This window comes from Ochotona princeps, chromosome 8 (assembly GCF_030435755.1).
Source record: "Ochotona princeps isolate mOchPri1 chromosome 8, mOchPri1.hap1, whole genome shotgun sequence".
Classification (NCBI taxonomy): Eukaryota; Metazoa; Chordata; class Mammalia; order Lagomorpha; family Ochotonidae; genus Ochotona; species Ochotona princeps.
The window spans coordinates 45,377,366-45,390,895 of record NC_080839.1 but is presented as its reverse complement, the minus strand read 5'-3'; the positions used below and the strand labels follow the sequence as shown (position 1 = coordinate 45,390,895).

At 49.0% G+C, this 13,530-nt stretch overlaps 1 protein-coding gene across 8 annotated transcripts in view; it reads right to left on the bottom strand.

Annotated features, from left to right (window-relative positions):
- Positions 1–13,530, bottom strand: part of DYSF (dysferlin) — a 176,520-nt gene that overhangs the window by 138,037 nt on the left and 24,953 nt on the right. For all 8 annotated transcript variants that reach the window (XM_058667950.1, XM_058667952.1, XM_058667954.1 and 5 more), the window contains exons 2-3: positions 12,620–12,675; positions 11,210–11,301 (exon numbers count right to left, since the gene is read on the bottom strand). In XM_058667950.1, coding sequence (XP_058523933.1) covers positions 11,210–11,301; positions 12,620–12,675 — 148 coding nt within the window. The remainder of the gene's footprint in view (positions 1–11,209; positions 11,302–12,619; positions 12,676–13,530) is intronic.

Sequence of the window (13,530 nt, the reverse complement as noted above, 5' to 3'; positions counted from 1 at the left end):
TTTTGGGCATTTGGGAAATGAACCAGCAGTTGGGAGATCTCTCCATATCTGTCTCCATCCCTCTCTCTCTCTCCCTGTCTATGTAATTTTTAAATAAATGACAGATAAATTAAAAACAAATAAATACCCAACAACTTCAGAATATACATTCATTAAAAAAAGAATGGCTAAAATGTTAGATTTTGCTACAAAACAGCTAAGAAGGTGTGTTACCAAACACACAAAATGCTGCACTGGTTGCTTATTTAAGCTCAACAAGGAAACCTCAACATGGAAATTCCTCTATTTCCACCCCTTTTGGACCAGCAGACTGTCACCTCACAGGGTCCCCTGGAAACACAATGATGAACGTGGGACATACCCCAGATTAATTTTGCCAATACATCTTGAAAGGCAGGCCTACAAGGAGGGATGTTCAATATTATTTATTCCAGGGCTCTACATAGCTCATGTGTTCTAACTTATGAGCTAGTTTATATCAGATTCCTTTGAAGATGAAGGGTCTTTGAATGATGGATTACTGAGGGCTGTTGAAGTCCTCTATGCCAGGGATAACTATTGGGGACGCCTCTGCTATCAGTGTGTAGATTTAGGTGTCCTGGGCAAGATCAAAAAGCCTAGCCCAGAACCAGCAACGTGGGGTAGCTTGTAAAGCTTTGTCCTACAGTGCCCACATCCCATAGGGGCACCAGATCTAGTCCCAGCTGATCCATTTCTTTCTCTCTTTAAGATTTTTATTTATTTTTATTGCAAAATCAGACCTAGAGAGAGAGAAGGAGATACAGAGAGGAAGATCTTCCGTCCGATAATTCACTCCCCAAGTGACTGCAACGGTCGGTGCTGCACCAATCCAAAGCCAGGAGCCAGGACCCTCCTCCAGGTCTCCCACGTGGTTGCAGGGTCCCAATGCCTTGAACCATCTTTGACTGCTTTCCCAGGGATGGGAAGCAGGATTAGAACCAGCGCCCATATGGGATCCTGGTGCATTCAAGGAGAAGGCTTTAGTCACTAGGCCACAGCGCCGGGCCTGACTGTTCCATTTCTGATCCAGCTCCGTGCTTATGACCTGGGAAAGCAGCAGATGACTCAAGTCCTTGGGCCCCTGCACCCACATGGGAGACCTGGAGGAAGTCGTTGGATCCTGGCTTCTGAGTAGTTCAGCTCCAGCCATTTGGGGAGTAAACTCGTGGGTAGAAAAAATTCACTCTCTCTCTCTCTCTCTCTCTCTGTTTTTTCTCTAACTCTGACTTTCAATAATTAAAAAAAAAATGGCTAAAGCTTGAAAGAAAAAATAATATAAAAGACCAATGTGTAGGTATAGCTGACCCTGGAGTCCATAGATAAAAGTGTTGTCTCATTTCCCATCACGTAGCAGAGCAACTTGGTATCAGGCAGGTGAGTGGCCAACTAACGCTAGTCCAGAGACTTTGGGTTCACTGTACAATAGCGCTGCAGCATGAAGCCTTCAAGCACCAGAGGTGGGTGGGTGTGGATAGAGCAGGCAGACAGCAGGGCTGCCAAAATCAGCTAGAGTTCCAGCTAGGATGAACACAGCACCGGCCAGGGCATGGTTCACAGAGCAAAGCCAGGCCTCCTGAGTGAGGAGCCATGAGCGACACAGCCTCTCCAGCTTGAGGCTGGGAGAATTCCCAGAAGTGGGGTGTGAAACAATGGAAGGAAATGTGGAAAGCCATGCCGGCCCCACCCCTGCTAGCTGGGGCACCTTCAGACTGCACTAGCCAGTAGCGACTGCAAGCAGTGATCCTTGCTATTTCCTTCCTGAAATCTTTCATTCTTGCCCTCGCCAGAGGCCTGAAGGGAAGCAGAGGCACAGCACCAGTCAGCCTTCCAGAACCATCCCCAAACCCCCTACCATGCCTCATCTGGCAGGCTCCCAGGCCAAGGCCGACATTCCCCCATTCTAACCACCCAACACAGGAGGCAACAGTCCAGGACAGTCCCTAACTCCCAGAGCCTGCGGGCACCATTCCAACCAGTCCTGCTAAGACTGCCTGCAGGAAAATCAAGAAAGCCTCCAAGCCATGTTTTCCCCTCTGCCTTCTGAGTGGCCCTGGGGCTTTCCCACGTGTCCCTCTTCTTGGGAACTGCAATAAATGCTGCTTCCATGAAGGTCCACTCCTGATCTGTTGGCCTCACCACACCTGGATCATCTGAAGAACCAAACATGCTAGTTCTTCGTTAGGAAGATCAAAAGTGACTGATGATTCTGAAGATCCTTTTGAAGTGAACTTTGTGCAGTGATTTAAAACACCCACCTGGGGCGGCCATGTCCTATACCAGTGTGCCTCATGGCAGCCCTGGCTCCTCTGCTTCCAAACCTGTTTCCTGCCAATGCTCACACTGGTAGGCAGCAGGTCATGGCTCACACGGCTGGATCCCTGTCACTCACGTGAGTTCCTGGCTGCTGGCTTGGGCCAATAAAAATAAAGTTTTAAATGTAAATATTATCCACTGTCATAAAGGACAAAGACCACGGAACTATTCCAGATTAAAGGATGCTATAGACATCAGAGGACTAAATTCAGTAGGGAGTCCCTAAACTGCATCTGTGCTGGGGGCAGAGTGAGGATGGGAGTACAACAGAGAGGGTTGGAACACAGCCCAGAGATTAAATATGGAATCCACACAGTGTGAGAACTACTGTGGTTGTATGAAAGAATATTGCTATTTGTAAGAAAGACACACTGAGTATTTCGGAGTAAAAGATCATGATGAATATAACTCAGCCTGAAATAAGATGGTGGGGGAGAGGATGGAGAAGAGAGAGAACAGTAAGACAAATGGAGTAAAATACTGGTGGCAAGTGTCTATGGATGCTCTTTGAGCTATTTTTGAAACTTTTCTATACATTTGAGATCATTTTGTAAATATCACCATGGGCCAGAGTCTCATTCTTTTTGAAGCTAGGAAAACCAAGTGTGGATACAAACTCTCCTCACAAGGCAACTTCAGTTCAGCTGCATCCGCTCCTTCCCTGGTTAGAGTCCCCGGGTCAGGAAATGAGCAACGGACGTGAGCCCCTGGACCTCTGCTTTACATCCAGACCTGGCAGTGAGGGCCACCAGGACATTCCACACTCCTGAGCTGGTCTGGCCTCTGGCAGCCTTCCTGCTGGGATCTGATTCCCCCAGGGGCTAAGGGACTCCAAATAGTTTTCCACTTCAGTCCCAAGCAAGACAAAAGGAAAATTCCTCCGAAATCCAGGGATGTCCTGGATGGAATGCGGTGGGGGGGGGGGGGGGGGGAAACAGTAATTTAAAAATCCTTGAAACTAAGGCTACGACACATGTTTTTCCAGCCTGCCGAGAACACTGGGATGGTGAGCTGAAAATGTGCTTGTTCACAACAGCCTTCAAGAGACGCCAAAGACAGCAGCAGCTAAAGGAAGAAGCGGAAGGTGCACACAGGAGCTTAGGCAGTCCGTGAGCTGCCTCCCGGTCCTCCAGCCAGTCACAGGTGCCATGATGGATCCTGAGACCCTGAGAAAGGCCAAGGCAGGCAAGTACCTGTGTGGAGGGGCGAGAACCCTCAGTGTCTCACTTTACAAGAAATCACCGGACCCCAATATTCTAAAGTGAAGATCACTGTGGATATCTGGAGGAGCGTTCCCTTAAAGGTGACCACATGCATCCTAATGAGTCTGGGGATAAATCCAGGGGTGCTCCCACACTGTTGGATTAAAGCAAGGGGATACAAGGAGCAGTGTTGTGGCACAGCTAATCAAGATTCTGCCTGTAGCACCGTTTGAGTCCCAGATGTTTTGCTTGAAATCCAGTTCCCTGCTAACACACCTGGGCAAGCAGCAGCGGATGCCCAAGTGGTTGGGTCTCTACACCCACATAGGAGACCTAAAGAAGCTCCTGGATCCTGTTTTTAACCCTTGTAGTAATTTGAGGAGTGGACCAGATCTCGCTCTATGTTTCTGCCTCTCTCTCTCTGTAACTCTGCTTCCAAATAAATAAAATACATCTTAAAAATAAATAAAAAATATGGGCCCGGTGGCGTGGCCTAGCGGCTAAAGTCCTCGCCTTGAAAGCCCCGGGATCCCATATGGGCGCCGGTTCTAATCCCGGCTGCTCCACTTCCCATCCAGCTCCCTGCTTGTGGCCTGGGAAAGCAGTCGAGGACGGCCCAATGCATTGGGACCCTGCACCCACGTGGGAGACCTGGAAGAGGTTCCTGGTTCCCGGCATCGGATCGGCGCGCATCGGCCCGTTGCGGCTCACTTGGGGAGTGAAACATCGAACGGAAGATCTTCCTCTCTGTCTCTCCTCCTCTGTGTATATCTGGCTGTAATAAAATGAATAAAATCTTCAAAAATAAATAAATAAATAAATAAATAAATAAATAAAAAAGAACAAAGCAAGGATGTTAAGTGCTTGGCCATCCCGGCTGGTAGTCACCAGATAAAATGTAGCTACCACTGAGGTTTATGTTTCAGATAAACCTTTTCAATAAAACTTCTCAATAAAAAATAAAATAAATCTTTTTTAAAAATACATCTGACCTCCACTGTCACTGGAAAGTCATTTTCCAACACAAATTAAGTTAAGCCTGTGAAATGCATTCATATATTTTCTATACCACGTGATTAAACTGCTTCTGCTTTCTTTTTTTTAAAGATTTATTTGTTTTTATTATAAAGTCAGATATAGAGAGAGGAGGAGAGACAGAGAAAGATCTCCCATCCAATGATTCACTCCCCAAGTGACCACAATGGCTGGTGTTGTGTCAATTGAAGCCAGAAGCCAGGAGTTCTTCCAGGTCTCCCACATGGGTGCAGGGTCCCAAGGCTTTGGACCATCCTCAACTGCTTTCCCAGGCCACAAGCAGAGAACTGGATGGGATGTGGGGCCACCAGGATATAAACCGGTGCCCATATGGGATCCCAGAGCATTCAAGGCGAGGACTTTAGCTGCTAGGCCATGGCGCTGGGCCCTCTACTTTCTTTTTTACTGTTTATATTTTCATGTCACCAAATTTAAGCAGTTTTCTCTGTCTAAATGACTCAGCACAGGGTGCACTCAATAGTTTTTTTCAGGAGGGCAGTCTACATTAAGTTTTACCAAATATCACACCCCAAAATCCTGGGTGTCTTTTACGCGATGATTTCAACTTGCCTTAGTTTTCCCAGAGCTTCTTTCACAGTTATCATCAGTCTGGCTTCCATATTTGTAACAATGTTCCCATGTGTTGCTTCAACTTATTTTTATTGTTTTTCATGCTTTTTATCCTGTTATTTCTGGTTTAATTTATTCTTACTAGCTTATGGTGATTGGTGCACACAGTAAACAATCCTAACACTGGCCATCTATCTTAATGTCTTGGCTAACTTACGGGAAAATGGAAAGCAATCCCCTTCCCAGGTGCCACCCTGGCTCCTGTGCTTTGGGTTCAGTCGCCGGTGCACACAGGCCTCCTCTGGACAGTCCACACAGGTGCCCACAGTGGTAGCATGCTCCTCAGACTCTTGCTCAGTCCTTCGGGTATGGTGCCCAGCACTGGTGTGCTTTCAAAGCTCCCAGGTCATTATAAGATGTCACCGGGGTTGGACCTCCGTTCAAAAGATCCAGAACTCTCTGTCCACACAGTAGCCACATGGCATGATGGAAGACACTACAGTGAAATGAGACTTGAGGTGCTGATCTGCATTACCCCAGGAGATACAGACATAGCAAGTGTTCCCATCGTCCTCACAGCTCCGTTCTGCAGTCTAGACAATCGGCCCCCTACACCCTGGGGAGCTGCTGCACAGGCCACACCCTGACCCCTAGGCTGGAGCCCAGGCACTAATGCAGAAGTGCCCTGCATTAGGATCCTCTGGGAGGAACATCTGGGGAACCAAAACATCCGTCAGGAAGCAGCATCATTTCCCCTCCAGAGCAGACAGGAAGCATCCAGTGCTACATCCGGTGCCTCATCAGGTGCCACCTAGGACTGGAGTCCAGCCCCTCCAGTTGGGGCTTCCTTTAGGGTTGGGTGAAAGCTGACAGTATCCCCACCTTTGAGATTGGCTCAGAGGGTCCCTATGGCTCAGGCTGCCCCTCTGTGGGTGCAGGGTAGAGTGCTGAGCAGTGTGAGGCAGCTCCTAGCCAAGAGTACCTTTCTAAGGATGGACCGAGTGTTCCCCAAGGTGCCACTTCCAGCCAGCAAGCCAGGCAGGGCTGACAAGGGCCCCTCTAAACTACCACTAGCTAACAGGAAAGACACAGCAGTGTGAAATGTTCCAGAAGCCATGGGGAAAGAGAAGCGGGGTAGTGCTGAGGAGGAAGTAGGGAAGAGGAAGAAAAAAGGAGAAGGTGGCAGGAAGGGGAGGAAGCCGTAGTGTAAGGAAGGCATGGAGTGAGAGGTCACAGAGGAGCAAGAAGCCAGTGAGGACAGCTCCAGATGCAATAGCAGCCAGGAAAAGGGAGGGGGCGACGTGTAGCAGACAGTTAAGATCTTTGTCTCCCCTCCTCTCTGTATATCTGGCTTTCCAATAAAAATAAATCGTTAAAAAAATTTTTGTAAGCATTATTTTTTTAAAGATTTATTTATTTTTATTGGAAAGACAGATATACAGAGAGGAGGATAGACAGAGAGGAAGAGCTTCCATCCGATGGTTCACTTGCCAAGCGGCTGCAATGGCCGGAGCAGAGCCAATCTGAAGCCAGGAGCCCGGAGCTTCTTCCGGGTCTCCCAGGCAGGAGCAAGTCCCAAGGCTTTGGGCCGTCTTCGACGGCTTTCCCAGGCCACGGCAGGGAGCTGGATGGGAAGCAGGTCAGCCAGGATTAGAACTGGCAACCGTATGGGATCCTGGCGCGTTCAAGGCAAGGACTTTAACTGCTATGCTATCACGCTGGGCCCAATGCGTTATTGTTTTGAGAAAAAGAGGGACAAGGGGAGAGACAGACAGAGCTCCCAGCTGTGGTTCCCCTCAAATCCTTGCAACAGCTGGATTGGATCAAGCCAGGGCTGGGCTGGGCCACAGCCAGGAGCTAGGAACTCAATCCAAGTCTCATTTAAATGACAGGCACCCAGTTATTTGAGCCACGTTGAACCAAACTACTTGAGCGATCACCTGCATCAGAAGAAAATGGAACTGGGGGGCTCGGCACCGTGGCCTAATGGCTAAAGTCCCCACCTTGAACGCACCAGGATCCCAAATGGTTATCAGTTCTAATCCCAGCAACCCTGCTTCCCATCCAGCTTCCTGGTTGTGGCCTGGGAAAGCAGTTGAGGACGGCCCAAAGTCTTGGGCTCCTGCACCCACGTGGGAGACCCTGAGGAGGCTCCTGGCTCCTGGCTTCAACTGGCTCAGCTCTGGCTGTTGCAGTCACTTCGGGAGTGAGCCAGCAGATGGAAGCTCTTCCTCTCTCTCTTCTCCTCTCTCTCTCCTCCTCTCTGTATATCTGACTTTCCAATATAAATAAACCTTTAAAGAAAAGACAATGGACCTGGGAGCAGAGCACAGACTCAAACTCAGGCACTCAATATGAAGCATGGTGGCCCAGTCAGGTGTTTTAACTACTAGGCCAAACAATTATACACAATTGCCTGATAGTAACTATCACAAAAGACCCTCCCAGGACTATAATATTACACAGAGGCCACCACAACCTTACACACACACACACAAAGTCTATCACAAAGATATTTGCTCGGCAGGTGTCTGTTCAACTTTGAAGTAATATAACCCTGGTCATTCACTCATCATGATGGCTAAAAATTCTCAATCCAAAGTACCTGATGCTTTTGCCTTTAAAATCTCATCCTATATATAGGCAAACATGCATACACATATAGTGTCTAGAGGAACTGTATAATAGGCTAGCATATCAAGATATGAAGATACAATGCATTATGCATCTCTACTTCCAAATCAAAGATGGATTCCCAGTGAAACTGTTAAATATATCTTGACAGTAGGATGCTGGACTCTACCATTATTCATAACCTACAATGTCAGGATACACTTAAATAGAATGATGGCCTTATGACTGTTTTTAAAGGACTACACTACTGTAATAATATAGAGGAAATCTGTGCCTGGGGAGGTAAGGAGGGGAAATCCCAGAGCCTATGGAACTATATCACAAAATTTTTTAAATTTAGGTAGATTTAAAAAAAAAAAAAGCTTCACCTTAGCCTCAACTTCCTTGAATGTGCCCATGGTCTATTACAGCACACACAGACCCATCACAGAGCTAGTCTATTCCCCAACACACATCAACACCTTTAGGGTCTCCTCCCCCACTCCCCTGTGTGACTTATTTTACCAATTAGGCTGACAGCAGATTGCATTCACTTAACACTTTTTCTTTTCTTTGAGAATTTAAAATGTCAACTGGTGGTTCTTGTCACTTCTTCATAATGCTTCCTATTTTATGAATCTAGAATGTGCAATGCTTCTAGTCTCAGATGCTGCTTCTCCTTTCTGTACACAGGAGATGTGCTGATGGTTCTGACAGTGGGGCTATGACAGAATTGCCTGACAAAGACCCCTCCCCACTGGACAGGTTCAGCCCCAGGCCCCACATGTTCAGGCAAACTGCCACGCAGGCTGCTGCTCTAAGCTGCTCACTGGAACACCAAAATTCTGTCACTTCCTCCCCTGATAGTGTGGCTCTGACTGCCTCTAATACTCTTCAGACACTTGCATACGTTTAAATTTCAACTTGGCTTAATCAAACGTAAGTTTTCATCTCAGGAAATGCAAAACCAAGAAATGTGAGAAAGAGAAAATCCCAGTGACTAGCAGGCCTCTGGCGGAGCAGCACATCCACGCTCCGTAGTGCAGGTCTGGGCTTGGGGCCAGCTCTGCTTCTGATCCCAGCTGCCTGCAGCAGGTAACGGCTCAAGAACTCAGGTTCCTGTCACCTACATGGGCGACCTGAACTGAGTTCTAGGCTCCCAGCTTCATCCTGATCTGCCCAGGCCTGGCTAGTTCAACCATCTGAGGAGTGAACCAATGGGTGAGAGTCTCTCTCTGCCATCCAAACAAATAAGAATAAATAATTAAAGAGTAAAATTGTGCATTTTTAAAGGTAATATAAAATAAATATAAGAAAGAAATTCCTGATAAAATGAAAATATTAATGGATCAGCTATTCTGCACATTGATGTTGGAGGAACAAACATCTAGTGAACTGACCTTGCAAAGACCTGGTCTTATGGGGAACTAGATGGCTGCTCCCACTACACTTACAGGGGCCAACGGGAAGGTCCCAAGATTCAGCACACCCACAGAGCAGCACAGCACACGTGTGACCTGTCCTGAGGGCGAGCACGGTCCTTGAGCCAATTACAGCTGAGCTCCCAGCTCTACTGTCACGATGCCTACACAACCTCAGAAATCTTACCCTGGGGCCCGGGCAATTACCTGAAAACAATCATGAAGATGGAACAAGCATTTCCTCTATCTAGCAACCCACCGTGACCACGTGACCATGCTGACCCACCTTCCCCTCCCTCAGATCTCTCAACCACAGCAGCCTCAGGAGAACTAAACTTTACCACCACTGCAGGACTGAGCACCCACCCTGGGCTCCTGGACCTGCCTTGCCATCACGGTTCCACCATCACTTATCTGAGAAAACAGCTCAGTCTCTGAGCCCCGGATTCCCCTCTTCATAAGGGTGACAATGGCAGTGTTGGACACTGCTGGGCTCTCCAGGAGCATCCACTGCATGCTTTGCTATTATTATCCTCAGCCTGTCTGAGAGTGGGAGGGGGCTGGGGAGCAGGGCTTCCTCAATCTGTGCACTACCCCCGCTCTGCCACCCTTCTGTTCCTGCTCAACTGTACAGGTCCTCAGCCTCAGTCACTCTGTCAGGCCTGAGCCCAATGCCGTCACTCCCATACACCAGAACACCCATCCCTTCTTGCCTCTTCAAAGCCTACACCTGCCTGCACGTCAGATCTAGCAGCCTCCTCCAGGAAGCTTTCCAGGGGTGCCCAGTACCCAGAGTTGCTCCCTCCCTGACCTGCAGGCCCATCATTCCCACTTGCTACTGGCTGCCTTCTCTCCCACAAAGCACCTGCGTTGGGAAGGAGCTTAGCCTGAATGGATTGCGACCTCTGAGTCTGTGCAGCTGCTGAGAGTCAGAATTGGATGAGATGCCTTTGCAGCAGGTCTAAGCTGCACACTTTGCAGCCACACCTTCAGAGGGTCCTGTGAAAGGCGTCCCATCCTGCCAATGTGTGCAGGACCACAGAGAGACCGTGGCGGCTGTGTTTCTTCTCCAAGGGTTGTTGATGTCATCATACTTGCCTGATGCTCAGGCTAAGACCTTCATCAGCCTTGGCCTCTCCTGGCTTCCTTTATGCATACTCCCAACCCCAGGGCAGCACAGTCAGGCTTCCCAGTTGACCCTATTCCCAAACAACCCACCAGCAAAGCCATACCTCATCTTGGAACATGAACTCACCTCCTTGGTCACCTAGTTTGGCTGTGGGGACCCCCCAAAATCCCTGCCCTGATATTCCAGGCTTGTCCCTGTGCAGTCTGATGCACTGTGTCCTTATCCACCCACAACACAGTCAACAGGCCTACCAGTCTGCACCCACCATCCATCAGCACAAGGGGAGCAGCCCTGAGCCTGCCTAGAGAAAGCTGCTTTTGCCACCACAACTTTGCACCTGCCGGTCCTCCTGCTTGGAAATCCTGTCCCTGGCTACATGAAATAACCCAACTGAAACCCTGTCACAGGGAGGTGCCTGGTCAAAGTGACCCTTTCTTACTATTCCGACTTTCTAAAACTTAAGTCCCACCTCTTCCAGGGAGCCTTGCTGATAGCTCCCTGTTTGCTGACCCTGCCTCCTGCCTCCTGGAGTATGCAGCTGCCCTCACCAGCCCTGCCTGAGCAGGGAGGTGGGCCCACTCTAGGAGCCTCTGGGCTGATGTGGGAGAGACAAAGCACCTTCCCCACCCTACTCCCACCCTGACATCTCGCCACTGTCTGGGCATACTCGGCAAACACAGACCATCTTCCCTTCCCTGTAGCACGGTCTGCTCTCAACTTTACCCAGAATTCTGAGGTCACTGCCAGGTTTCCCCAGCAGCCACTGTGCAAGGCCCAAGAGAGGTGGCCTCTCAGTAAATGCTGACTTGAAGTACCAGCTCTCCAGAGCTTGAGTTCTGAAACTTTCTTTCAACACAACCCACCTGTACCTTCAAGCCATGGAGCCCCATTCTGGTCCACCTCACCTGTTCCTCCCCATCTTCTCATGGTCTTTGACCACCACATGAAGCTCAGATGTCTGGTCCAGGGGGATGCCCTTGAGGTCCCACTCAAAGCCCTGGAAGAAAAGCAGAAAAAAAAAGGACCTTAACCTGCAGCTCTCTAGAACAGACTGTGTTTCGTTCACTTTCATGCCTCCAGGACACAGAGCAGAAGTCTGGTGTGTGAAGGAGATTAGTGAGTGTTAATCATTCACTAGTGTCCATGAGAGAGTCTAGTGGATGGATGGATGGATGGATGGATGGATGGATGGATGGCTAGGTAAATGGGTAACTGGCAGACTGATGGCTGGATAGAAGCACAGAATGGATGGATAGATAGGTGGAAGGAATGGTTGGATGGATGGATGGATGGATGGATGGATGGATGGATGAATAGGCAAATGGGTGACTGGCTACCTGGCTGGATAATTGAAAGGAAAGGACAGAAGGATGAAACAGATGGGAGGGTGGATGGATGAACGGACAAGGCAGATGGGTGACTGGCTAGATGTATGGAAGGAAGGAAGGGATAACTGGATAGATGATAGATGGATGGATTGTCAAATGGATAATTGAATAGATGAATAGTGGTGAGGAAAGAATAAAGAGAAGGAAGAAAGGGAGAAAAGATGAAAGGAAAACCAGAATTCCAGAGCTTTAGAGGTGACAATGAGAGATGAAGGCAGAAGAAGAGAGAAGAAAGCAATATTTTGATGGTCCCCTCTCTCCAATCAGTTGCAACCTATCCCCAGGAATGTGGGCCAGTAGTATAGCTGGGGAAATGCCAGGAGACTCTGTGGAGGACTCAGAGATCAATGCCACAGAGTTCTCCCTGAAGCCAAGGCCCTATGCAGAGCATGGGGCAGGCCCGGCCAGGGGCCTCACAGCCCTCATCAGAGCCAATGCTTCCTTGTGCATCCCAGACCCACCAGTGAGAGGCTGCCAAACCCTCCAGAAGGCTCCAAGGAGCCACATGTACAACTGATGGTTGAGGATACACAGAGCCCATAAGAGCCAGAGGGTAATCAGGAAGGGCTTCAGAGAGGCGGTGGGCTTCAGACAGGGAGTAGGGTAGATGTGAAGGAAAATAAGAACGTCCCCAAACACACTCCATCTGGCTAGCCAGAACAAAGGAAAAATAGCAACAAAAGTAATTTTACTCCCCTCCAGATTTCCCCCCAACACATACACATGAGATGTCTCTACCTGCCTGGAGGGTCAGGTCCCAACCCCTTTCCCAGAATCCCAGGGCAGGAGGGTTCAGTGGGCACTCAGGCTGCCAGCCCCACCCCTCCTCAAAGGTACTGAGAAAACCACCTGTTCCAGAAGACCCCCGACTTGTCCTGAAGAAAGAACGGCAGCAGAGAGAGAAAGGGCAAAGTAAAAATCGAATACCTCATTCCACACGGGGTTCACGCTGTTCTTGATGACTTTGGTTCTCTTCTTCACTCCTAGAGAGACACAAAGGGGAGTGAAGAGGCGTGGCCCAGCACCTCCCCACCCCATCACACACCCCAGCTGGCTTCTGTCTGAGATCCATACTTGGGCTCGGTGGCCAAAGGCAATCTCACAAACCTCACAGGACTTGCCTGAGAATCGCATCAGTTTGTGATCAATATCCAATTATGGATCACACAAACCTCCCCTCAAACCAATAAATAAAAAACATAAAAAGGAAACATCTACCTCCATACATCCTAAACTTCACTTATAGGACATGCCTGAGCAGGCCATCCCTGGAGAAAAGGAGAGGCGGGTGTTCTGGAGCTGGAGGAAGGCAGAGAAGAAAGGGGATGGCGGGAAACTGAGGACTGGACGAGGGGCTTCTTTTTGGGGAGATGACCAGTGCACAGCACTGCAACCTGAACCACCTACCTTGTGCAAACTCTAGTTAGAATGGTGAGCTTCATGTATGTGAGCAACACTTCCATGAAAACACCCCTCTCCACCTGTGATGTCAGCATCTAATATTAGCACTGGCTTGAGTCCTGGCTGCTCCCTACTAATGTACTGGGAAAGCAGCAGAGGATGATGAACATGGCTCAAGTGCTTGAGTCTCTGCCACTCACATGAGAAGCCCTGGAGGAAGCTCCTGGTCCTGCCTATCACCTGGCGCAAGCCTGACCATTGTGGCCATTTGGCAAGTGAGTCAGCAGGTGGAAGACCTCTGTCTCCCCCTCTCTCCCTCTGTAACTCTGCTTTCAAATAAAACAAATAAATTTTAAAAGACCAAACTGTCTCTCTGTCCCTAGTCTTGAAGAGACCCTGAAGGTGCAGCCTCCTGCAGAGCCAACCTCACTCTATCA